This window comes from Pyrus communis, chromosome 3 (assembly GCF_041283825.1).
Source record: "Pyrus communis isolate YQ-2024b chromosome 3, ASM4128382v1, whole genome shotgun sequence".
Taxonomy (NCBI): domain Eukaryota; kingdom Viridiplantae; phylum Streptophyta; class Magnoliopsida; order Rosales; family Rosaceae; genus Pyrus; species Pyrus communis.
In genome coordinates this window covers 32,068-60,040 of record NC_142567.1, presented here as the reverse complement: position 1 = coordinate 60,040, position 27,973 = coordinate 32,068, and the positions used below count along the sequence as shown (strand labels likewise).

At 36.9% G+C, this 27,973-nt stretch overlaps 2 protein-coding genes across 3 annotated transcripts; both read right to left on the bottom strand.

Moving 5' to 3' along the window:
• Positions 1 to 3,793: 3,793 nt before the first annotated feature.
• LOC137715155 (uncharacterized) lies at positions 3,794 to 12,960 on the bottom strand. 2 transcript variants are annotated; one of them, XM_088690429.1, is made up of 6 exons: positions 12,725 to 12,960; positions 12,586 to 12,617; positions 7,947 to 8,138; positions 7,294 to 7,344; positions 4,269 to 4,330; positions 3,794 to 4,183 (listed from the first exon to the last, which is right to left on the bottom strand). In XM_088690429.1, the coding sequence occupies exons 1-6, from the start codon at positions 12,826 to 12,828 to the stop codon at positions 4,079 to 4,081; spliced, it is 546 nt and encodes a 181-aa protein (XP_088546555.1). In that variant the 5' UTR covers positions 12,829 to 12,960; the 3' UTR covers positions 3,794 to 4,078. The 2 variants fall into 2 exon arrangements, with proteins under 2 accessions (XP_088546555.1, XP_068310492.1); XM_068454391.2 differs by having other exon boundaries at positions 12,746 to 12,949.
• Positions 12,961 to 19,957: 6,997 nt separating this feature from the next.
• Positions 19,958 to 22,293, bottom strand: LOC137715954 (AAA-type ATPase family protein). The gene has a single exon (XM_068455322.2). The coding sequence runs from the start codon at positions 21,935 to 21,937 to the stop codon at positions 20,165 to 20,167; it is 1,773 nt and encodes a 590-aa protein (XP_068311423.1). The 5' UTR covers positions 21,938 to 22,293; the 3' UTR covers positions 19,958 to 20,164.
• Positions 22,294 to 27,973: the final 5,680 nt, after the last annotated feature.

Genomic DNA, 27,973 nt, shown 5'->3' with positions numbered 1-27,973 from the left:
AACAAGTTATGTCAGAAATCACTAGGCCTAACGACTCATTGTTGGTTTGGCCCGACTTGGAGGGTTTAGGGTTTTGAAAACCCTGATTGCCTCTATTTTCTTTCGATTCTTTGACTCACAAATTCTACTTAGCGATTTTATAAATTGCATTATGCATAAACATATATATATATATATATATATTGACAAATATATGAACATGTCCAATGTGTATATGTATATATATGTGTGTGTGTGTGTATGTAAATGTAGGGGGTTCATGCATCATGGAAATTTTTTTCTTGTTTCATGGTTGTTTAAAATATCTTACTTTATTTTAAAGAACTTGATTGGCGGAAAACAATTCAGCCTTTGAATTTGTAAAGATCCTTCTCGGAAAGCCAGAATTTCATCTCCAATGCATTGTATCACATTGAACATAGAAAATTTAAATTGAATCAATATAGATCAATTCAATAAAATAATAATGTAATCATAAAAAGAATGATTAAAATGTAACTCCCTTGGAATATGAACAAACTTTTTTTAGCGCAGCGTCAAACGCGTGTTGATAACGTGTTGTGTGCCTAGTTTAACTGAACAATATAAAGGACAGAGAGAGCGGGTGCGACAACAATAGAGAGAAGACAGAGATGTGTGATTCTGAGGCGTGTGTTATTTCACCCTATTGTGTCTTTATTTATAATCGTAGGGAAGGTAAATTCCTTACTCTGATAGGATTACAACTCTAATTGGATAATATTTAGGGTTAGTTTGGTATTGCTGTGCTTTTTATAAAAATTGCTTTAGTTGTTCTGTAAGAATAAACTGCTATAAAATAAAACAGTTATGATTTTGGTAAATTTTTCTTGTGAAAGTGCTTTTAACAAAAAAAAATAAAAAAATAGTGTTTGTTTAATAACTTTTGTATAAAAATATTGTAACTATATTAAATGATTAAAAAAGATATGATGCTAAATATAATATAATTTTTTTTATAAATTATTTAATTATTATCTCTCTCTAGAACTGTCTTATCCCCTCATCTTATTTAATTATAACATCTCTCTGAACTCACATCTCCTTGTTGTTTCCGTCTTCTTCATCTTCTTTATTTTCTCCGTATTCTTCCTTTATCCAAGTTCAGTCAAATTCACAGCTTTCTCTAGTCCGATCAAGATGAAGAGGTTGACGACGACGACATGGATGGGTTTAGGTGGTTTGGGCGTTGCGTGTTTAGGGAGGTGGGTGGGATCTGGGTTAGCAAGTGAACAGTGCTGGAGCACGTGCTGTACAGTAGAGATTTTAGTTTCCTCAAAGATGATAAGGTTGAAGGATGTGAAGAACAAAAAGACCATGAAGATGAGAAACCAGAGGAACAAGAAAGCTAAAATAGATCCGTGCTTTCACTAGATGCAGAGGAGAAGTCTGAAATCCAAGGCTTCGACGAAGTTTTTTCTTATCTCGGTGCAAGATTATTGGCTAGCGAAGTTTCTGATGCAGAGGAGAAATCTAAAATCCAATTGCTCAGACTGGACAACGACGGTGGAGAGCAGAGCTGAGAGGAAAGAGGGAGAGGGTAGGATTGCCATTTTAGAAAAATTCATTTAATGGCACTGTTGATCTATGTTTTGAAAAAATAAAAAATAAAAAATAAAAAAAGTTGGTTTTTTAAAGTTGGGTTATGGAACTTTCGAGTGTGTTTTATTTTATTTTTTTTTTCTTAATCTAGAATTGGAAAAAAAAAGAAAAAAGCTGGAGTTGAATATTTACTAAATAGTTTAAGAGATATGGTATAATCTCACAAGGAAATCTAAAATAACATAAGATTTACATAATCACATTCCTAAATGGAACTGTTATTAGTACTTCACAAATCTCATTCTACACTCCTCACAAGTATATTTTTCTTTTTAATTATAGAAAGTTTGGAGTGTAAAAAAAATTTTGGAGTGCCAATAACAATTTCCTTCTTAAAAATTGCAACATATTTTAAATTTTCCACACCATGATTGTAGTTGTAGTACTCAATAAAAAAGAATTTTAAGATGTTAATGTTCAGTAAATTAGAATGAAGTTTTTCATTTAATTAAGTAATGAAATAATATACGTACTTAATAGTTGAATGTCGTGTCGGGTAACATGTTAATTTAACAGGTCGAATTTGTGTTTGAATGTTTCAACCCGTTAGTTTAGTGGGTTAACATAATACAATTTATTAAAATAACAGGTTAACATTAACATGTCAAACACAATCCGTTTATAATCTAAAAGTGTAATTTCTTTCCTCGAGAAAGTCATCTTTTTTACCACGTGAGCATATTGTGGCGATTCACACAGAATTCCTCATCTATGAGAGCTATCTCAATCAATCATGCAACTTAGTTCCTGTAGTTTCCAAATTTCTTGAATTCGAAGACAACGGTCAATTCCTGTAAATTACTTGTACGAAATTGTAACACATATCTTGAGAACTACTGAAAGACCCTAAGCCTTGGTGACATTCCACCAACCGGGACCATGGTCTCGAGATCCTAGCACCCAACCCAAGAGGCTTGCACCCAGGCCAGACCTCGAGGCACCAACCCTAGAACCAAATCGCGTTATCCTAGCGCCCACCCACATGGCCAAATATACTCACCAAACAAGTGACATTAGTTTAATTGTAGCGAGGTTTCTAAATTTTATCCAAGTGACATATTAGTTTAATTGTAGTGAGGTTTCTAAAATTTATTCTTAGTTTAAGGGAAGCCTTATTAGCAATTCAAAAATCTCATTCTACACTTCTCAGAAGTGTATTTTTCTTTCTAAATATAGAAAGTTTGGAGTGTAGAATGATAATTTTAGAGTGTCAATAACAATTCCCTAGTTTAATATTAGTTTCTGAACTCTCATATTAATTTCTTTAGTTCTCGAACTTACAAATGTGTTACATTATTGATCATTTTCACTAACGCTGTCTTTTCTTTTTTCTGTTAAATTTAGGAGTACATAAGAACTTCAACTTAAAACATCAAAACAATAGAAGAAGCTAAAAAACAAATGAAAATTTATAAATTAATATCTAAACTTAAAACAAAATGAAATTTGAAATATTAAAATACAAATAGCAATTGGTTGGACTTTAGCAACTTATAAATATTAGGCAATGCGACTTCAAAGTTGGTAGCAGATCGAACTATGGCTGAACTTAAACAGCTAACAAATCACTTATTGAACTGCGAAAAAAGAAATCCTATGTATTCAATTTTCTTACACAAAAAAAAGTCTGATTTTTTTTCATTTCTCATTTTTAAATTTATTTTTAGCATTGTGAGATGAAGTTCCTAATATACTCTTAAATTTAACGGAAAAATAAACGACGCTAGTGAAAAAGATTAATGGTACAAACACATTGTAAAGTTCAAGAACTTAATCAACTAATACGAAAGTTCAGAGACTCAAATTAAACTACCGATAGAGTTTAAAGAACATCGTTACAATTAAGCCTTCAAAAAATTTTATGTGGTGGTGAAAAAACTGGTACAATACAATTAAACTTAAGACTTCTTGCTTACAAATGAAAAGATATACCATTAGATCATAATATTAAATAACGTTCCAAACACACCCTTAAGATTACCATTTTTTACGGCACAATTGGTGCCTTTTTCAGTGCATAAAATCTGTTCCACGGAACGGGGCTACTTTGACATGTTGGAAGGCGTAAGACGTGAGGTCATCAAATTCAAAAGACATCTTCTCCTGCAGATGAGTTTGATAGCACGAAATCACATAGCATGGTCGTTTTCAACTTTAAAAAACAGACGAACACTCACACAAACCCATTCCCACAGAGAGATCTACTCACTTCATACTGTATGCATACATAAACAAACCATACTTCAGTCACATCACTCGTTAGTGTCACAAACCAGTAGATGCATCGAAGATTTTTGTCACACAATTCCCAGATTGGCTAAGTAAATGGATGTTGTTTGAGTTTCAGCGTGCAAGTTTAATAGCTTTTACCAGCTACCAAAAATATAATTAGAGTACAACAGATCACCAACCGCTCCAAGTTTGCTTTCGGATATTGAGTAAAGTTGTTGATGAGTTTCTAAGTCTCGAAACCAGCACCGGAAATGTTCTTTGAACGACAAAGTTCACTCAAGAAGTCCATTGGTGAACCAGGAGACCCAGCACCGACTGTCGAAGCCATTAACTAAAGATAGCCATTCCAGACATTATATTGTGAGAGAGAGCGAGAGAGAGAGAGAGAGAGAGAGAGAGAGAGATTTCATAATCACCTGATGAGGAAGAAGGAAGGGACCCCATGCTGAGCTGCTTCCTGTGTACATTACTGGTCTTTCTGAAACATAAAAAATATAGAATAAACCATCCAAATTGCAAGAATCACTCACAATACGATTACTAAATGATGCATGCTTAACTGAGGTTCGTTTCAAGACCCCTCCTTGACTCCTTTATTCCTTCCCACTCCTTAACAATTCATTATCTAGCCCTTTTATTTTTATTTTTTTTCTTATCAGAAATCAGATTTCTCCTTTCTATCATTGCCAGGAAGGTTCTCCATATTCCTCCAACCCATTGCCCCTTCTGCTTTTCATAGAATTAAATCATTTCATATAACCATCAGCTTTACTCTTAGAAAATTGCAGAAAAACTCCATTTTGTTAAATATTCTTTGCACTCCCTTCCCTTTAGATGATCAATCAAATCCGATGGAAAGTCCTCAGCCTACTCCTCTATGTGATTAGGACGAAGTTGGCAGAGGATGGATCCCCTGTAAAAAGGGTAATTCTCACTTTAGTATTTTCAAGTATCGGGAAATTTCAACCTTCATAACAAAAATTTTATTCGTCCGACTTTCATACAAAAAATTTGAATTTTGTGACACTTTCATACTTCCATTAGCCTTTCTATCAGGAGCTCGATTAACTGATAACGTGGCAAGCCACTGGACAATGACTGCGAAAAAGTGGGTGAGCCCCATTGGCATTTTTTTTATTTTTGGAAAAAAAAAAAAAAAAAAATTAAACCCAAATTGTCTTCAACCTTAGACTGTGGAAACCGACGAGGAAAACCCAAATCATCTACGTCACCAGAACCCAGAACCCACATAGAAGGCCAGCTCAAAACCCAAAACCCACATCCTCCACTTTACCAACTCAATTCCCAGTTCAGATTCACTAAAACCCTTCTCGAAAATCCTTCTTACCAAGTCGAGGGTCGATCTTCGAAACAAGATTTGTGGCTCGCTCACCGAGTCAAACCCCAACCACCCTTCCAAATCCCTGCAAATTCAGATCATGGAAATTCTAGGAAAGTCGCTTACCAAATCATCTACGTCACCAGAACCCAGAACCCACATAGAAGGCCAGCTCAAAACCCAAAACCCACATCCTCCACTTTACCAACTCAATTCCCAGTTCAGATTCACTAAAATCCTTCTCGAAAATCCTTCTTACCAAGTCGAGGGTCGATCTTCGAAACAAGATTTGTGGCTCGCTCACCGAGTCAAACCCCAACCACCCTTCCAAATCCCTGCAAATTCAGATCATGGAAATTCGAGGAAAGTCGCTCACCGAGTCTGTGGAAGCCTTAATCATGGAAATTCGGATCTTTTATGTGACCTGGAGAAACCCATTGGGGAGAAGAATGTTGAGGAGCTAAGAGTGGCAATGGACGGTGTGTTTGTATCTGGGTTTTAGGGCGATCCAGTTGAAGAAGCAGAGGGCGGTTTGGGGTCAAGGTTAGAGTGAAGACAGAGGAGACATGGGAAGGGGATATGGAGGGGCTAGTTGGTTGAGGGAAGGGTGGCACTGCCAATTGGGACAGCAGAGAATGGTGAAGAGCTGAGAGGAGAGATCGTGCGGTTCAGTGGAGAGGGGAAGAGGAGCGGCAGCAGCAGAGGAAATGGAAATAAGGGTTTGAGGAGGAGGAAGAGGAAGGGTTCACGTGGGTGGCAGATAATGGCCATGGGTTTTCTCATCATCTTCTTCGGGCATTGGAGGAGGACCTGACCCAATTCACTTCATGGTATATGGATCAGGTGTTTGAGTTGTAAAGTGGGAGGAGGAGGAGGAGGAAGAAGAAGAAATGGTGTTTGAGTTGTAGAGTGGGAGGAAGAAGAGGACCCGACCCAGTTCACTTCGTAGTATACGGACCAAGAAATAGTCTTTGAGTAGTGCAATGGGAGGAGGAGGGAGTGGGAGGACCTAACTCGCTTCATGGTATATGGACCAAGAAATGGTGTTTGAGTTGTAGAGGAGGAGGAGAGAGAAGGAGGACCCAATGCACTTCATGGTACAAGAACCAAGAAACGGTGTTTGAGTTGTAGAGTGGGATGAGGGAAGAGGAGGAGGAGGAACTTCCTCCTTCTTCTCCTTATCCTCAGAAGAAGAGGACGTGCCCAAAGTGTCATGTTGTAGAGTGGGACAAAAAAAAAAAATTTATTTTTATTTGTTTTATATGTCCACGTGGGGCCCACAGTGCGACTTTCTGCACAATCATCGATAAGTGGCATGCCACGTCATCAGTTAATTGAGCCCCTGACAGAAAGGCTAACGGAAGTATGAAAGTGTCATAACACTCAAACTTGAGGAATGAAAGTGGGACAAAAAAAACTTTATGTATGAAAGTTGGAATTTCATGATACTTAAGGATAGTAATATGAGAATTAGGCCTAGTTTGGTACTGAGGTGATTCTGAAAAAAGCTGGTATAAAAAAAAGCTGGGAGCTGTTTTTGTGTTTGGTAAACATTCAGCTTTAGCTTTTTTTCACAGTTTTGGGTGAAAAAAAGCCAAAAACAAGAAGCTGCAAAACCTGGCTTTGAAAAACCGGCTTTTTTTCACATCTGTTTTACATAAAAGTTTACTAAACACTATAATACTGCTTTTTTTTTTTTTCAAAAGCACTTTTACAAAAAAGTTTACCAAACACTCTACTGCTTTATTTCACAGCTGCTTATTCTCACAGCACAGCAGAAACAACTTTTTTTTCAAAGCACATCAATACCAAACCAGCCCTTACTCTAATAAAAAAACTCTTGCAGTCAACCTATTGCTCCATCCAAACACTGTTAAAGCTTGTGCTCTGAACCACCAAACAATTAATTACTCTCAGCCATCTTTAATATACACTGCTGATATATTTCCTCCATTTATAGCAAAATTTTGCATAAGAACTATTTTGTGTGATTGAATGGAAGTATACCATACATGCATCAATTTGGACATCTTAATGCATGTCTTTGCTTTCATGTAGAGTATGCACCAAATTTTGAAAATAAGGAACATTCTTCCACTGACCTGGTAGATCTACAGATGGATCGTTGAAGCAACGCATTGCAGCTGCCCAACCTGCATTTGAAGACATGCAATTATTAACCAATTCAAACCTCATACAAGTAATCACTGAAAAAGAAAAAAACAAAAATACACCCCTTTAGTCTTTTAGTTAATCATGCACAAAGTCCCAGCAAACTTTTATGCATAAATAATTTTAATCCAAGCTCCAAAGAAAATACTCTTAGGTCAACTAATGGTTGGTAATCTTTACTTTCTTTGTAACTTTCTAAAATGTCAAAAGAAACGTGGGTGGGGTTCAGGGGCTTGCAACATTATTTTCACTTTGAACTTTTTGTGAATGACAATTGGAGAAAGGAATCACCTGCAAGAATTTAAATGTACAACCTAAACCCTGAATCCTAAACTTATTTTATATAAAAATACTAACAATATGAAAGGAGGATGTCAATGTGGGCATCATAACCTATTTTCTATTGCATGTTACTTTCAATCATCAAGTTGAAATATCACGGATCACCTCAGGACCCTTGCTGATATCATTTGCACAAAATTGTATGGCAGAGCATAAATAGGCTGATGAAAAAAGAGCCAAAACAAAGTAATTCCTGTATTGACATATAGCAATTCCTTTTCAAGAAACTGTTGACACATACGACTATGTAAGAGCTGGAAAGCTTCACTCGTGCAACACCCCTCTAGAGCTATTAACCCCCGAGAGTTCTCATTCAGAAGACTGCTGCTGCTTCCATCTCCATGATCCATAACAGAAATATTTCTTGAACTAGAAATTTGACTCTTCTCCAGATCACTCCCGCCATGAGGATTGTTAGTTCGATCAAACCGATCTGAAACAGTAACTTATAACCACATTAGATATGTAACCCTAAAAATGTCACAATTTCCTCGACCACTCAACTTCTGGTAAACAAAAGAATAATAAGATATGTACAAATAAGTCAAAAGAAACAGCCAACAACAGCCTTTGGGACTAAAGACAGCTCCTCCTACTTAAGAACAAGGGTTGAGACACACCTTAGTACCTTTTTGTAAAAATACCAAACTGTGGAATTACAGTAGAAAAAAATTGATAGGTCTCACTATAGGAAAACGTGAAATGATAAACATTAAGTAATAGTTGAAACTAATTAAACAATAAATGGAACATTGTAAAAATAAAATAGAATACCCTAGATATGAGAGATGGTACACTTTGTTATATCAAATTATTTGAGATATATGTACTGACATAAAAAATAGAATTGACAGATACTAATGATTTCCTGATAAAATTAGCATTAGAATAAGGATTAAAACTAATTAATGTTGTTGCTGTTTGTATCAGTGCTAACTGCTGAAAGAAATAATGAAAATATACATGACTTCTGATGGTTCCCAATGACATAGACATTCTTAAGAAGCATGAAGAATGCATAAGAATCAAAGGGTTAAATAATTATCGAGCTATAACAAAGAATAAACGCAGTGCAAATTCACCAAAGACACTTAACATAACAATAACCAACAACTCAGGAGCAAAGGAACTCTAAACAAATCGCTTGTTAAGTGATTTCAGGATCTGTAATGCAAAATTATGAAATAAGTAGAATGTAAAGAGGATGGAAGAAGAAAATCTTGTAAGTATTATGTGTGATAAAATCCACAATGGACTAACCGGGATTATATAGTATTCGTTTAACTATTCTCCAAGGGATGAATGTTAGGCTTTAAGAGCATGAGCAACAAATATTGAATGTTAAAATGGATGGTAAGAGTGATTAGAAGAAACAAGATGATAAAACATTATCAGCAACAAATATTAATGACAGATTTACACAACTAAGCTTAGAAAGTTAGTACATAAACCAAATTAAGGAAATTAATATAAGAGGTACTTGATTAAGAATCTGATGAAGACTCACACATGATAAAGTAATATGTAAGGATCTAAAAGATATAAGATTTAATGGAAATTTGGTATATTAATCAGTGTTTTAAAAGGCCAAGGCGAAGCCAAGGGATTTAATGGATAGCCTTGCCTAGGCGATAGAAGTGAGGCAATAGCCTCACGGTACCTAAGATTATTATAGTCCTTAATAAAAGTATGATATAATACTTTCTAAAACAAATATTCATTGTCATTCAAGGCTTGTTTTATCCAATGGGCGTTGTAATGTTTTAAAAAAACATTTTACAATTATTTAAATATTTAATAATATAAGAAAAATGAGAAAAGGAAAATGAAAAAGGAAAATCTGATGAGTCTATGCAAGTCAGGTTCACTGCAGTTCTAACTGTCTATACTTCCATTTCCGTCATAGAGAATTGAGGCTGAGAAGATTTTAAAACCTTGCACCAACCTTACGCCGCCTAGTCTGGTTAGGCAGAGGCCTTTTTTAGATATCCCCACCCAAGAAAGTGCCTAGGCGAGTATCAAAACTAGTTTTTTAAACCATTTATTGAGCAAATGATTCATTTCAATACCTTAAAGATAAGTTACACAACTATCTATAGTTACACATTAGGAAAGCCAAAAGTTACTAAGAAAATTTAAAATTACAGTAGTAACTTTCTATCTAACTTTTGACTCTTTTGAATTAATAACACATCTATGGACTTTATTATCCTCTTCACACCCCCTCAAGCTAAATGGAGAAGGCTGAAGAGAAAGCTTAGATCGAAGTTGGAGAAACCCTTGCCAAGGAAGAGATTTAGTGTGAATGCCTGCTAGTTGATCCTGACAGCATACAAATTGAACAGTAAGAAGCTTTGCCAAAACCAGCTCTTGGATGTAATGATAATCTATTTCCACATGTTTGGTTCTAGCATGAAAGACAAGATTGGAAGCCAAAGCAATAGCTGAGATGTTGTCAACCAAATCTGAGGCAATGCAGGTAGTTTAAAGCTAATATCAGTGAACAGTTGACAAATCTAAGTGATTTCAGCAGCAGTATGGGCTAATGATCTGTACGAAGCTTCTGTGGATGAACGAGCAACTGTATGTTGCTTCTTTGCACTCCAACTTATCATGGATAGATTGAACTGCCAAAGTAAGTAAGATCCTTATAATAACTGGTTTGGCCACTGGGTTAAATGTGTCACTGAAATCAATACCTTCCTCTTGATTGTAGCCCTTAGCTACTAATTTGGCATTATATCTGTCCACAGAACCATCTGGTTTCTTCTTAATTCTAAAAATCCGTTCATATCCAGCAAGGTTTTGAGAAGAGGAGGAAGTAGGGTCCAAGTTCCTGTATTTAGCAAGGCATTAAACTCATCTTGCATGGCTACCCTCCAATGAGGATACTTGGAGGCTTGCAGGTAAGTGGAAGGAACATATTCAGTGTGTAGATGAGAAGGCAGGGGATGTTTAGTTGCAGTGTAGGCTTTGGGTTTGAAAATGCCAGATTTAGACCTAGTTTGCATAGGATGGGTAGAAGTGACAAGTTGTGATGGAGGTAAAGGTGTAGGGATAGGTTCTGGTTGAGATACAGATGCAGGAGAAGGTTCTACTGGAGGATTAATGGCAGGTTCGGGTGTGGTTGAATGTGATGATGATTGAGGTAAAGAGGCAGGGAGGGTTGAGTTGAGAAGTGGTGTTTGGAGGTAGGATATAGGTGAGGAAAGGTGAGGGAGAAGGAAGAAGAATTGGATGTTGGGATAGATCGTGATAATTTCAAAGGGGTAGTACTATGGAAAGGAAAAGAGTCTTCATCAAAGTAAACATGTCTAGAGATGTAAACGCTGTTAGTAAGAGGATCTAGACATCTATATCCTTTGTGGGTTAAACTATAGCCAGTAAACACACATTGCGTACTCTTGGCTTCTAGTTTGGATTTGGTATAAGGTTTTAACCAGGGATAGCAACTGCAACCAAACACTCTAAGTTGACTGTAACCTTGTGATTTCTTAAAAAATTGTTCCCATGGTGATGGTTTAGAAAGAGGGGATAGTTTGTTGATGAGATAGACAGCAGTAAGGAAGGCTTCTACCCAGAAGTGATGTGGTACTTTGGAAGCTATTAACAGAGTCCTTGCAGTTTCTACAACATGTTTGTGCTTCCTTTCAGCACAACCATTTTGTTGTGGGGTGTAAGGACAGCCAAGATGTTGAATGTCATGAAGGGCAAGATGCTACTTAAAATTAGAACTAAGAAATTCACCCCTTGAATCAGATCTTAAAGTACCAATTTTGTTACCAAACAGATTCTCAACAAGAGCTTGGAATTGAAAAAATGTAGCAAAAACATCCGATTTATTCTTGAGAGGATACAACCAAGTGTACTTAGTAAAATCATCAAGTATTTATAGTTACACTTTAGGACAGCCAAAAGTTTCGTAGGAAAAGCAAAAGAATATTTACAGTAGTAACTTTCTAACTTTTGACTCTTTTGATTTACTAACACATCTATTGACTTTATTATCCTCTTCGACACTGATATTAATAAAGCCTCAAAATGCCATAAAACTTGTCACCTTCATCTCCATTGAAAATTAGGGTCCATTTGATAACCATTTCATTTTTACCGTTCACATGAAGAAAAAAAAAGAAGTGAAAATGAAACATGAAAACTTGTTTGGCAATTAACTTCAATTTTTTTTTTTTTTCACTTTTAAACCAAACCAAATTATGAGAACTAAAATCAATTTCAGATGCTAGCTTTCGTTTCTATTTAGTTGATTTTTTTTTGCACCTCCTTTCTCATTCACCAATATTACATCACAAAAAATGCATTGCATTTTATTTCCAAAACCCGGTATATGTGACCTCCCAACTTGGACCCAGGCGCTCCACTCTGCATTGGGCTGCAGATGAGCCTGAGCCCCAGGACCCTGGGACATGGTCCCAACCCAAAATTCACAAATAAGGAAATTTCATTCCCAAAATTCACAAACAAGGAAATTTTCATTTCCAATTCCACATAAAAGAGCATGTCGCTTTATCGTGGAGGACAGCAATCATGCTGATTCTCCTTCCTTAACAACTAACTAATTAAGCCACTAACAAAATCAATCTGCTAAAAAAATAAAATGTAAAACCACAAACAGTTACCAAACAAACTTTAGTTTTATTTTTATTTGAAAACAGAAATCAATTACATGTTTGCAATTTTTAAAAAAATTTACTAGAAATTGAAAACTAAATGAACGGTTGATGACCATTTCGGTTTAAGTTTTTGTTTGGTATCGATAGCTTTCAGTTTTCAGTTTTCAAAAACTCAAATGGTTATCTATCGGACCCTCAGATAATTTAGCGTAAAATAGATTAAGGTACATGGGGAAAAGGTGAAGTTACCTGCGGATTTGCGTCTGTTAAGAGGACGATTCCTGAAATGAATCAAATGAAATGCAAACAATTAACTAGTTTTCAATTAACTACTGAATTAATTTGATTTTAATAATATTGTTTTAAAGAAAAAAGGAACCACACCCACATGGAAGAACGAAACGAATACCTCTGATTGGGAGGAGCATAGCGCTTCACGACCGCCCCTGGATCTGCTGCGGCTGCTGCCGCTGATGGAGGATTTTCCAGCATCCGTGGGTCAGTGTGATGACTATCACCCACACCCACCAAAAGACACAAGAACTCAGAAGCTCGAACTCCTCAGCAATGAGAGATGGGATATTGGTTGTGTGTATATTGGGAATTTTTTAAAATACCCCTTTTTTAGAACAAATGAACTTTTGCCCTTGTTTTCAGAATGGGATAATTGCCTCAACTTTAGCTTAATTGGAATTTTGATCCCAAGCTAAAAATTGGTGAGTATCTATCTTAGAACTTATAATAGTGTGAATCCGTAGTCTTTTGGATAATTCCGTTAGAATTTCTAGTCATTTTTTATCCATTTAAATCTTTTTGTTTTGAATGAAAGTTCTAACATGGTTGGCGAAAGTGATTAATGATCCATATTATAACAAGTTCAAAGATAATACTCATTAATTTTTAATTTCAAAAACCAAAACTCCAATTCAGCCAAAGTTCAGGAACTATTGCTTTAATTTTCTTTTTCAAAATTTGCAGAAGAACGTTGCTAAACTAACCTAGTTATACTATTTTCTCCCTCTCTTTTTAATTAAAATATTAATAACGTATTTATCCCTTCATAAAAAAATAACTTTTTAATCCTCATTTAATTAACTACTGAAACATTGAAAGAAATTTTTAAAAAATAATAAATAAATAAATGAAAAAAAAAGGAGCTTTATATATAGAGATCAAAACTTTTACTATATTTCAAGGAACTCCACTAGTTTTTAAACATGTCAATGAGACATAATAATATAAAAGCAATTCAAGCCCAGCTCAAAAATATGAAAACAATGTTTTAAAATATTAGCCATACCCCTAGGGTGCGTTTGTTTCACCGGACTAACTCGGACTGGACTAACCTTAGGAACTAAGCTGAATTGGCTTAGACTAGACTAAGCTGGACTGACTTCGTGAAGCGTTTGGTGCAGTGTCAGACTAGAAAACTAGACTAACAATAAATTATTATTATTATTTTATTATTATATTTTAATTTATTTCCTATTAAAAATATCAACATTAATATGGAAAAATAGGGCATCTTCTTCGTAAATTGCTATTGCTCTTCTGCACACAGAATTTCCATTCACATAATCCAATAATCATTCAATGATTAGAACTAACTGGTATCCCAGAAAACTCACAAATCCAAGCCTACCTTCACAAACCAAACGCAAACAATTCACAGAATACATCAAATATTTTGAAATTTAAAGAACATAACAAATAAGGTAAATAAAATAAAATAAAATAAAATAAGGAGATGAAGAACACAAAGCACCCAACCCATAGCCCAATCAACTTCTGCAAACCTTCCATAGTTGTAATCCTTCGTAAGGAAAATTAAATCCCAGAAAAATCAAATCCTTCAAGCTCACTTGTATATGCAGGACCAAAAATTCGATTTGAAAACCTTAAATCGCCAGAGTTCTGTCGAATTGGAAACGGAGCTCGTGGGTTCTCCAATTGAAGATCGAATTTGAGGTCTCATTCGTGATTGTGGGTTAGGGCGATGAGAGAGAGATTGGTGGTGGTTTGGACCAGTGGTGTGATCTTGGCTGTGTTTGGCAATTGAAAGATGTGCAGAACTTCTAACGAATTTGGTTTTGCAATTCGAGTCTGGGATTTGCGATGGAATCTGGGTTTCGCAATTCGAATGTGGGTTGAAATTTCAACGAATATGGGCTCTGTCTACTAGCTTTCGGGTCTGGGTTTTGCAATTTGAATCGGAGTGAATCAAACGACGGCGAGAGTAGGGAGAGAATGTGACGAGTTCTGGGTTCTAAGAGATCGAAACAAGCAGACGATGCGATTCTGGGTTGGCGATTGTTGACGATGTTGGCAACGCGAGCATATGAAGCAAGCAGAGAGAGAAGATGGAGGATGACGAGGAGAGAGAATGTGAGAAGATGAAAACACAATAAAGGTTTTAGCAGTCCTATGGTTATTGGGGGGGTCTCGTTAAGACCTCTTAGCGAAGGGTTTTGTCCATGCAAATCCCCCTTAGTCTCATTAATGTTAATCCCAGCATGGAACAAACACGGTATTGGACTAACAACTAGTCCAGTCCAGTCCAGTCCCACTTAGTGAGGGCAAACAAACGCCCCCCTAAAGCTTTAGGATTGTTAATAGAACCTAACCCTCACAACTCTAACAAAATTAATATGTCTCATAAACTCAATTCATCATCAACTATTTCTGCAGAATCATTTTTGAAACTATATGTAGAATCAGTTTATATTATTTCTTACTAGAATAAATCAACAACTTGTCTTCGACCATTTTTGCAGAATCAGTTCAACCTGTCCTCAACCATTTTTGCAGAATCAATTTAACTCGTCTTTGACCTTTTCTGCAGAATTAGTTCAATCTGTCATTGACCATTTTTTTAGAATTAGTTCAATTTGTCTTCGACAATTTTTGTAGAATCAGTTCAACTTGTCTTCGACCATTTTTTGCAGAATCAGTTCAACTTGTCTTCGACCATTTTTTGCAGAATCAGTTCAACCCATCTTCGACCATTTTTGCAGAATCAATTCAACCCGTCCTTGACCATTTTTGCGTCTTCGACCATTTTTGCATAATTAGTTCAACCTAACTTTCACCATTTTTGCATAATCAGTGCCTTCAACCTTTTTTACAGAATCATTTTAACCCGTTTTCTACCATTCCGTTGACCTTAAAAACTACAAAGCCTACGTGGCGCGCATGTCAAGTAACTAATGAGCTAACTACGTCATTCGGTTGATGCTAGGACGTGCCAACTCGTCGGCCAAGCTCGGTCGAAGAGTAAAATTTGTTGATGTTGCGTTGAACGCGTACTGACTTCTTGATCTTGCAACTGCAACTGCAACCGAGGAAGGAACATGTCTCGGCCTTCAGGTTCTCGAGCCTGAAGACAAGGTTGCTAGTTTTGTGAAGTTCACGAATCATCGGCGTCAGGTTTGGTCACGATGATTATATTCGTAAAAGTACAAGCACATCAAATTGGCTCCAAACTATACGGACACATGTACTCAAAGGAGATGTACGTCTTGATGGTAAATGTGGTTCGGCCTTCAAAATGCCAAACTCTGAAACTCACTTCTCAGTGTCTAATCATAAAATCACTCGGCGTTCAATATGCCGAATATAGTAACTTGTAACACCTTACTTCGCCGAGAAGGCTAATAAGATGACCTTTGCCAATAAGGATTCGGAAACCCTTCTGGACCGAGACTTGGATGGGTAACCAGTTGCCCTCGACGCAGTGATGTTTATCCAAACTGAAGGTGCTCATCGATTGGCTGATTCTACGGCAACAATGTTGCTTATCCAAACTGAAGGTGTTCGCCAGGTGCCTTCATAGTGCTGTTTATCCAAACTGAAGGTGTGTTGGCAGAAAAAGAAAATAAAAAATCTCAAGATGTTTGAGAGGTTTGCGAGGGCAATTTGTGTCCTATTTATAGCAACCAATCTCATCTTGGCTTAATCAAAACTATACTCGAATTAGGATTCTTCATTCTAGTCCAGACAGGGCTTACCCAAGCTTACTTCTACTAGGACTTTGAACCAAACTCTCTATCCGACCACCTTCACTTCTCAAATCTTAACGTCTTCACTCCATTGAGACTCCTTATCGTATTAGGACTTCGACCCATCCACTCTTATCAAAATCACTCATTCTTGCAATAAGACTCGATTGCCCTAACTGAGCGGCTTACGACCGCTAGACAACCCATGGTACGTTAGGAAAAGCTTTGGGTTGAACATAAACCTACTTTCGTCCCAATAATATTATTTTGGGCCTAAACACATTCTTGCAGAATTAGTTCAATCTATCCTTGACTATTTTTGCAAAACCAGTTCAACCTGTCCTCGACTATTTTTGCAGAATCAGTTCAACTCGTCTTCGACCATTGTTGCGGAATTAGCTTAACCCGTCTTAGACCATTTTTGCAAAATCAATTCAACTTATCCCCGACCATTTTTATGTCTTCGACCATTTTTGCAGAATCAGTTCAACCTGTTTTCGATCCAACTTATCCCCGACCATTTTTACGTCTTCGACCATTTTTGCAGAATCAGTTCAACCCGTTTTCGATCATTATTGTAGAATCAGTTCAACCCATTTTCGACCAGTTTTGCATAATCAGTTTCAAATACATGTATAATCAGTTTTGTATACTTTTTTAGTAGAATCATTTGGTATAGTTTTAGTAGAATGAGTTTGTATATTTTCCACAAAACTACTATATGCCATTAGTCCAACCCGTCATCGATCAAATTATACATTCACAACACAAGAAAACTATGGACTTACGCTATAAACTAAAAATGAGCTGCAATTTATTCTGACTTAACGAATTAACAACTTTATAACAAAAACTACAAACATTTTTCTTGGGTAATTTACTTTCAAATTTCTCTACACCAATTAAAGAATTAATGCTAATTTCAAACAAATCTACTTCCATGAAATGAAAACTATTTATTTGAAAATTAAATATCATAAAAATGGACGCACTATTTTCTATATTCAAATTAGACAAAGCATTTCTTTTCTTGTTTATCTTAAAAAAAAAATTAAAAAAAAAAGCCAAAGGAAGAATGCAATACGAGACAAAAGAATGATAGAAGTAGCAGAAGTAATAGCAAAATGTGGATGTTGTTGCTGCAGCGCATTGTCCCATAAAAAGAAGAAGCAGCGGTCCAATTGTGATTGTGTAAATCCTAAGTAGAGATAGATTAGGAATCCTTTGGGATCTAGAAGATCTTTCCTAATAAACTTTGTATTGCTTAAAGAGCAAGTTTTTCTCCTCCTTATTACTATAAATAAAGACTCAAGGATTGTGGAATTAATATACAATTCCTCAAGTCCATTCTCCACTCTCTTTCTCTCCATGCCGTACCCCTCAGTTAATATAGGCCACAACAGGTTGAAAATAATATTTTATTTTTTTTAGCATTTTAATGGTGGATGAAATTCTGCTATACTCATTTTTTTTTTCACATGTTGATGCTTGACCGTCCAAAATTTCGTACCATAAAGCATTGTTAGCCTTATTGACGTTCTATAAAAAATTTCCTTAAGTATATTAGCATACGGCGGTCGCACAACATAGTCAACACACTTTTCCACTTTATCTATCCAACTTGTATTTTATGGTTAAGATTTCATCCAATTCTCCATTCTTTTGCAATATAGATCCAAGATAATGAAAGCGTTCATCCTTTGGTACTTTCTGATCTCTAATCTTCACCCCTATCTCATTTGGACCCTATTCTCACTAAACTTGCACTCCATATACTTTGTCTTTGACCTGCTTAAGCAAAGACCTTTAGATTTCAACATCTCCTACTAAAAGTTAAGCTTCACATTAGCTCTCTCATGTGTTTCATCTATCAAGACTATATCATTTGCAAAAAGCATACATCAAGGGATATCATCTTGAATATGTCTCATTAACTCATCCATCACCAATGCAAAAAGATAAGAACTACAAGCCGAGCCTTGGTGTATCCCTATGATTATGGGAAAACTTTCAATTTGTTCTTCATGAGTTCTTATAGTAGTCCTTAGTCCATCATGCATATCGTTTATTGGTTGGATATATACTACTTGTACTCTTTTCTTCTCTAAGATCCTTCAAATGATTGTTCTTAGGACTCTTATCATACAATTTTTTTTTTCAAATCTATAAAGACCATGTATAAATCTTTTTGTAGATCTCTATATCATTTCATTGATCTCCATAAGAGATAAATTATTTCCATAGTCGAGCTCCCTGCATAAACCTGATATTTTTTGTCTGAGACCTATGTTTCTTGCCTTAGTCTATGCTCAATTGCTCTCTCCCAAAACTTCATTTTATAACTCATTAACTTAATACCCCTATACTTTATGCATTTTTGTATGCAACTCTTTAGATAAGCACCAGGTGTTTTTTTGCCACTCATTTAGCATCTTCTTCATTTTCAAAATCTTATTAAGAAGGTTTGTGAACCATGCTAAACCTTCTCTCTTAAAACATTCCACACTTCAATCAGTATACCGTTGGGACCCATTGTTTTTATGTGCTTCGTCTTTTTCAAAGCCACAACCACTTCCTCTTTGCTCACATTTCCATTTAAATCTCCTCATATGATTAACTTCTTTGTCTGAGAAATTCTTTGAACCAATTATCCAAGATCTTCCTCAACTTTCTCTTTCAGACTCCTATCCAATCTAATTTGATGTGGATACGCACAAATCACATTGATGAGTTCTTGTCCTACCACAATCTTGATGGGTACAATTCTATCCTTGATCCTCTTCACATCTACAACATTTTTTGTTTGAGTCTTATCCACGTGGATGCCAACACCATTTGCTGATCTGTTTGTGCTTGAATACCAAAACATAAAACCTGAGTTTTCGAGATCTTTTGCCTTAAGATTAACCCACTTATAGGGGTGTAGTCAATTAGGATTTCAGAGGATTTTAATAGACTTTTTGTAAGTGATAGATTTTAAAAGATGTTAATAGACTTTACAATTTCATATGGATTTTGACAGATTTTATATGGATTCCTATTACAGATTTGTATGGATTCTTTCTTGGATTTCCTAGGATTTTGTAAAAATTGAGAATCACATTAAAGCATTTTTTATGAAATCCGACGGATAGGATTAACATCTACAACTTTGCAATTGAAACCCTAAGTTTTTTTCTTTTTCGTCATTGCTCCTTATCTTTAGAGTTGAGATGCATTGTCAACATCTTGGTTAAGCACCATTGAAAGAATGGGGATCTTGATTTTACTTATGGGGTTTTGAAGGAAATGGACAGGTCCAAAATTGCTTACCCTAATTTGATAAGGTACTCAAACTCTCTTGGGTGGTCTCTGTGAAATTGGAAGACTCACAAAAGCAATGGAGTTGTTCGAATGTATGACTCAAAAGACCAAAATTTTCCCAATGTCCTAGCTTACAACATTTTGATTAGTGGGTTTTGCCATGGTGGCAAAGTCAACAGAGCTGGAAGATATTGGAGTTTATGAAGAGCAAGGGATGCAGCTCAAATGAAGTATGAGATATGAGGAAGGGTTTTATTTATTTTTTTATATTCAATTCTGAACATAAAACTTAGTCCCAATTGTATTGTTTGTCATGACAGTAAGCAACTTCAAAACTATTGTCATTTGTCTGGTTCTGGTTGTAAAGATATATATGTACGAACAAAAATCATATGCACTGCCAGGTTACACAAGAACATCATCGTCCACAAAAACAGATCAGTGATGAGTGCTAACCACTAACCAGCAGCAGAGTCTAGATCATATTACCATCTTCGAAACTCCCGGATGCCTGAGCCAAAGACCTCTCATCCATCGGATTTGGTTTTGGTGCTATTACTAGTGATCGGCCAATCCAGGAACTTGTAACCTTCGAGTGAGGGTGGTAGATATGCCTGCGTGGCACTGGCTGAGGGATTGTCAGGTGGGTAGATGTATCCGTTGGCATACCCAAGTTCCTTCATTAGCTTGGTAGGCGCATTCCTCAGATGAAGAGGCACTCCCTCATTCTGTCCGACAGAGTCCCTCACCACTTGTTGTGCACTCCCTATTGCTTTGTAAACAGCGACAGATTTAGGAGCCAATGCCAAGTAAGCCACACACTGTGCAAGAATGACGTTGCACTCTGGCATTCCCAGAAAATGGCAAGCCTGATGACAAGCAACGGCCTGGCTCAGTGCGGATGGGTCAGCCAACCCAACATCTTCACTAGCAAACCGTACCAGTCTGCGGGCAATATATAGAGGTTCTTGGCCTCCTTCTAGCATCCTTGCCAACCAATAAATGGCCGCATTAGCATCACTTCCTCTCATGGACTTGTGAAGGGCACTGATGAGATTATAGTGTTCTTCCCCCGCTTTGTCAGAGGCGACATGTTTGCATTGCAAGGCCTCTTTGGCATCCTCTAAGGTAACAACAGCAGTAGCCACTAACTTATTATGATCATGATCATCATCATCATTCGTAGAGGTAGGGGTAGAGTTAGAGATCGAGGAACTAGAGGTAGAGGCTGCTCGGGCAGCTGCTGTTGTTGCAGAAACTTCCAAGGCATTGAGTGCCACCCGAGCATCGCCATCGCAGTTGGCGGAGATGAAATGGATGGCTTCATCATTGACATGTACATGCATCCGCACACCGGGAGCCAATCCCTTATCGGAGTCATTGGCGGCCCGCTTGAGAAGGAGCTCAACCGCGTGGGGTCTCAGAGGGTGGAGAACAAGAACTCGGCAGCGAGACAAGAGCGGCCTGATCAAATGGAAGGAAGGGTTCTCGGTGGTGGCCCCCATGAAGACTATACTGCCGTCTTCGATGACGGGCAAGAACGAGTCCTGCTGTGACTTGTTGAACCTGTGAACCTCGTCCACGAACAGCACTGTTTGTTTTTTCTTAGCCGCCTGTTTCTTCTTGCGGGCCTCGTCGATAGCGTCCCTCACGTCTTTAACCCCGCAAGTGACGGCGGACAACGAAACGAATCGGTAGGAGGAGCAAGGGCGGGAGGCGGAATTGATGATGGATTTGGCAAGGGAGGTCTTGCCGACGCCTGGTGGACCCCAGAACACAAGAGAAGGGAGACGTTCGCAGTCGATTGCGGAGCGGAGCAGAGAGTTTGGGGCAAGTAGGTGGTCTTGGCCCACGACGTCGTCTAAGGTGCGAGGGCGCATGCGCTCCGACAACGGCTCGTTGGTGTTGTTGTCGGCATTTTTGGGGTTTGCTGGGATCGCTAGTTTGAGACGTTTCGACTTGGAGAGTGGAGCTTCTTCTTCTGGCCCCTCTCCCCCTGCGGCTGGGGTGGATTCCGATTCCTCTTGTAGTTTGCGAGCGGAAGCGGGGACGGGACGTGGAGAATCGGAGGAAGGAGGCTTGGACTGGAACAGAAAGAAGCGGTCGAGCTTGGGTTGGCAAGGCCGCCCGGATGAAATCGGGCTCGGATTCGTGCTAGGGCCGGCGGATGTGGATGATTCGCGGTTGAGAATCCATTCTGTGGCCTTGAGAATGGAGTTGCCCCCTGTTCCTGTGGCAGCTAGGGCTTGGGCCGCCAACTCGCTGGGGAAGCCCATGCTCAGCAGCTGCTCCATTTCCATCTCTCTGGAGTCTGGTTTGTGTTTTCTTCTTTTATTAAATAAGAGAAAAACGATAAATCCAAATAAAAGAACAAGGCAGCGATTGAATCTGTCGGATCTCAAATTCCAATCGATTTCAACCCATTTTCTCAGCAACCAGAGGCTTGGGATCTCAAATTCATCGTCTTGGAGATTGGGCTCTGCTTAATCGGCGAAAAATTGGATCCCTTGTGAGAAGTGGAAGCGCAGATTCGATTCGGCGATGGAGAAGACGATTTAACGCAGGAGAACGCGAGAGAGAGACGACGGAAGGAATGCGGGCGCACGAGAGAGAGAGAGGAGATGGATTGAGATGGGATTGCGAAACCCTTGTTACTAAACCCTTGTTTTAAGAGAAAATTAGAATTAAATATCTCATTTCATTTTTTTTTAAACTAAACATTTATGTTTTTTAAGTTTTTTATTAACCTTTTGAAACATTTGATTAAAATATTCAGACTTGAACTGTGACAGCCCGTCCTGGACTTTTCGTACCGTAGGGGTAAAATGACGGTTTTGCCCCTAGTATGTTTGTTTGTTGTGTGGTCATTTTGGGGTTTTGGTTGGTTGATTTTGGACCCCCCACACACCCCCACACTCCCTCATCCCTTCCCTGTCCCGTATCACTGTCCCTTCCTCTCTCTTTCTCTTTTTCCTATCTCCATACATACAGACAACACCCAAAACAACTGGGAACGTGGTAGATCGAGGAAACAAACTACATAGTTGTGCTCGTGAGGTCCTTAGGAGTTCAACCATACCCATTTCAGGTAAGGATACCTTCGTTTTCACGTCGAACTCGGGATCCCCCGATTTGGTCACTGTTCATGCACACGTTAATTCTTGTGTTTTTGGGAATTTCAAGCTTGTAAGAAGCTTGATGAGGTTCTTAGGAGGCTCGGGGGTGGTTCATTTGAAGGTTTTGGACGTCGGGATCGTGAGTTGCAGGTTTGGCCGAAGTTGGTGGTGTTTTCCCGGCGAGATTCTGTGGGTTTTAGTGCTTGAAAGTGGTATGGATTTGTTCCTCTTGTTGTAAGCTTCATTTTGGTACCAATTTTGTGAAATTTGGTTGAAAAACGAAGAAGATATCAAGCTTTGAAAATTTCCCAGTTTTCCGAAGCCGCTGATGGCGCCGGAGTTTGGCCGGAGAAGATGACGGAATATTCTGTCAGTTTGGACAAATATTCCTAACGGCATTAACAGAATATTCCTAACGGCGTTAACTGACGCCGTTAGTGTGCCAGGCACGTGCCTGTGCGTGAGCAGCGCGTGTGGCCATGTCTTGGCCGGCACGTGGGGGCGTGTGCGGTATCGAAAAATTATTTTAAAATATGGGGATGTTCGTGAGGTTGAGTAGATCACGTTGGTGTATTCATACACCCCATTTGAGCATTGTATGAGAAGTTATTTCGTAATGTTGGTTATGTGCTTTAAAATTAACGTTTTTATAGTTGTTTCGCATATAGGTGAGACCTATCCCGAGGACGAGCGCGGTCACTCGAGGTAAGGGGGTTACGACCCTTCTACATACTAGTGAGTGGGCTTTTGGTTTTCCGTATATACCTATATACTTATGTTTTTCCTAGAAAGTGAAATGAAACGTTTATACGTTTATATGCCATGCATTATGTTTGCCCATTTAATTATGCATTATTAGTTGCATATATATATGTGTGTTGGTGCTGCGGACGCACATGTAAGTGTCAGGTAAGTATGGTTTATGTTTATGTTTAGTAGTGAATTGAGATGCATAGAGAGCTCATAACCTGCACCCCCGGTGTTAGTGCTCTCGCTTAGAGTTGGGCACAGTCCTTCATGTGATGTTCAGCTCCCGCACCACACGCTCATCTTGGATACAAGTTAGGTGCACAGTCCTGTTGTACAGATCACTTTAGGTGGTTTCGACTCGTAGGTAACCTGCGATTATTCGCCCAGTCTTCACGTGATTGTAGCACTTGAGCGTACTTATTATACACCCAGTCCTATCGTACAGACCACTTTAGGTGGTTCCAACTCGTGTGCAGGTGTAGTCAGTGAGTTGGAGATTTGAGCTCTAGATTCAGCCGTACAGGTCACGTTAGGTGACTCCGACTGACAGATTACATGACATTGTTTGGCATTACCTAAGTACTTGCATTTTATTTCGAGGCATTTGACATGGCATATTTCTGAGCATGATTTATATATATGTATATATTCTTTTTTTTCTGGGAAGTATACAGGTTTTACGGCGAGGGGTTAGAACTTTGTTTATGAAATGGTTTTTGAAAAACTTTGTTTTTGCCCACTCACGCTTTTTGTTTTGCGCCCCTCCAGGTTCTAGTTTGGCTAGCGCTTTTGGTGGCTTCCCAGAGGATTTTCCCGGCTATCTGATAGATTATCACCAGTGAAGGACCACCTTTGGGTGTGTTTATTTAGTGTTGTTTCTCCCGGACTGCACTAGGTTTTCCGTGCTCTGAACTTTGTTTCTCACACTTACGCTTGCACATGTATGTTATTTACCTTGTGTATAGCTGGGTTTTTATTTATTCGTACTTTTATTATTATTTATTAGCTTCCGCAATGTGCACATGGTTACGTCACTTCCATGTGGCGGCCAGCATGCCCCGATCTCGGTCAGGGTGTGTCATGAACTACTTCACATTAATTAAAATTAATATTTATTTAAATATCTACTATAAATTTTAAATAATTTTAACTATATTTAAGTCTAAAAATTTAAACTTTTCAAATATAAATGTAAACCACGCCAAATGGAAACGTACCAATATTAAATGAAAACATACCAACGTCAAATGAAAACGTACCAACCCCAAATTAAAACGTACCCAAGTATAAACTATATTAAAATGAATATTCATCTTTTTGGAATGTTTAAAAATATGTTTGATTCATACACAATGCTCTATATAGTCTTGTTTTTTCATTTTTGGTAGATAAGTTTCTGAAACAACTTTTAGTTGATCAGAGATAAATCCTTATTATTGTAGATAATGCTAAAAAATAACGATAGATCATATAATTTTGAATTAACAAAAAAGGTTATTGTCCGTTGATTAATGACTCTTTCTATAAAACAAAAAATAATTAATTTAAGTAATTTAAACTTTTACATTGTTAACGACTCTTTCTATAAAAAATATATATATATATATAATTGATTAAAGTAATTCCTCATTATTAGGACAAAAAGTAATAAAACTTATGTTTTGAAAACAAACATACCAAAAATTCAAATGTACCAAAAACTAAATGTACCAAAAATTCAACTGTACTAAAAATTCAAATGTACCAAGAAGCCAAATGGACCAAAAATTTAAATGCACCAAGTAACTAAATGTACTATTACAATCAAACATACTGATATAACCAAACGTACCTAACAATGAGTTTTGTTACATTCTATTTAATTTACAAAAATAAATATTTTAATAAAAATAAAAAAAAATCTTAAATCATCATAATAAAATATGCATAAAAATAGGAGGAAAAAAGAGAATGCTAACGTGAATAGACTTCTAAAGAAATAAAATTAAAGTATTAAAATTGTAGGGAAAATGTTTAATCAAATTTGCAAAAGAAATAGATACTTAGTCTATGACATTTAAAAACGAGGCATCTATATCAAAACGTCCCTTGTTTTAATTCTCTGTTCTAATCCTATATTTAGTCCCCTTTTGTAAGTTATCCAAACAAGGTGAAATTTATGAATGCTTAATTCATCAAGTTTAGGAAAGTTAATCAATTTGTAGAAATTTCATGAAATTTTTTTATTCAATTCTCTCGAAATCTGAGAGAGATAGATAAGATTTGTGAATGCTTTGCACTAAAAAAATCTCTCTAATTCCTTTCAATTCCTCAACTTTTTAAAATTGTTTAAAATAAATTTCTAATTGAATAGATCTGAAATGGTATAAACTTTTTTGAAATTATAATTGAATACACCTGGATTTCTAAGGATTTTAATAAACTATCTTAAAATTCTAATTAAATAAACGTTGAATTTCAGAGAATCACTTAAAATCCTGATTGAATACTCATAAATTCTTTAAAAGAATTAAAATTCTTTAAATTCTCAATTGAATACACCCTCCTAAACCTAAGGAATTTTAAAATGACGGAAATTAGAATGACGAGATTTATCATTGTTCTAAAAATCTCTGCCTAGTGTTGCATAGGCCTCGCCTAAGCGCTAGGCCGTTGGCCACCGCCCCGATTAATGCTTAGGCGTTTGAAAAATAAGAAAGGGCGCCTAGACTTACTGAGGTGCCCGCCTAGACCTACTAAGGCACCTGCCCAGACCCACCTAGGTTACGACTCACTTAGACAGAAAATAGATAACTTTCATTTTGCATTTCATTTTTTCAATAAATTGTAAGAGACTTGTTGAATACTTAAAGGAACACACATTATATACTTGTTCTTCATGTTTTCATTATGTTCCAATAGCTCATAATATATATGTCATTCCATTTTGTAGTTTATGATGAAATCATATATGTATTTTAAGTATAAAAAGATATTTATTTACACGAAATATAATAGATTTAATTAAATCCGCCTAGGTGCCCGCCTAGACCCCGCCTACCCGCCTAGGCGCTAAGCCTCAGCCAGCCGCTCGACTAGCGCCTAGCGTCTTTTAGAACCTTGGATTTTATTTTGGGTGATTTTGTATAAAATCAATAAAAAGTTTCAATATTAACAATATATCAATCATATTTATACTAATTATCAGTGTTCTAAAAATCGGCCTAGGCGGTGAAAACTCGCTGCAATTTAGGGCAAATTGTTTCGAAAAATCTGTCTGGACCTAGACAGCTGCCTAGGTGGCGGGCTAGGTGGGCGGTCCTAGGTGACCTAGGTAGATTTGGCTTTTTTTACTTTTATTGTGTGCTTTTTTATTTTTTTTTATTTTTTTATTTTTTTAGTTTCATGGTGGTATACTTACGGAAAATAGTGTACCTAATTTGCAAATGATGGATTGACTACAAGTTCATCCAATTGTGAAATGAATTGGAGAACTTTTGAGGGGATACATACAAAAAAAAGAAAGAAATAAACTAGACACAACAACGTTAAATAATTTAGTCTATATCTAATCCAATGCAAGGATCATGAACGAGAACAATTTAGTCTATCATCCAAGAATACTCCTCATTATGATTATATGCTAATTGATTTTTAAATATTGAATTTGTTGGATGGATGTACTTTGTGTATTCTTCTACTTCTATTTTTGCATTTTATCATTCTTTTATTATCCATACAAGTATAGGTTTATTTTTTTTTAAGTGTAAATAGGCACTTAGTTACAAGAAATATAATAAATTTACATAAATCCGCCTAGGCGCTAGGCCCCCTGCTTGCTGCTCGACTAGCGCCTAGGGTTTTTTAGAACCTTGAGTCAATCATATATTGTTATACTTAAATACATTTAAGATAAACAAAAATTAAAAAAATGCCATTACAGCTGGCATCCACTTTAAATGAAACCTCATTTCTCATATTTTTCATATTTTGAAATAGGTCAATACATACACTGTTTTTTTTATTCTGGTTTTATTGGATTCAGACGCTGCATTGTAGTATCCATTTTCTGGTTTTTTTTTTTTTTTTCCATCACTCAAACACCTCATATTCTTCACACCTCATGCAATTCCTAATTTTGCATTTGGATTTAGACACTGCAACGCAATGTCTATTTTTACTTTTGGATTCATAATGCAGTGTCTTTTTCCTTTTTTTTTTTTTTTTTTTTTTTTCATTTTGATTCATGCACTATGTTGCAATGTCCGTTTTCTGATTCTATTTTTTTTAATCGAACCCGAATCAATAGTTATTCCAAAGTTTCCAACCTCTGCCCCCACCCATATCTGCTTTCTGCTAAATCCTTCTCTTTCTATCTCCTTCTCCCTCTGTATTTTTCATTCTAATCCTTCCTTACGTCAGAGAATGACATTATAAATTGTCGTCAACCACCCCTGGGCTTTGATCGGAAGTTAGCGACATCAAATTTGA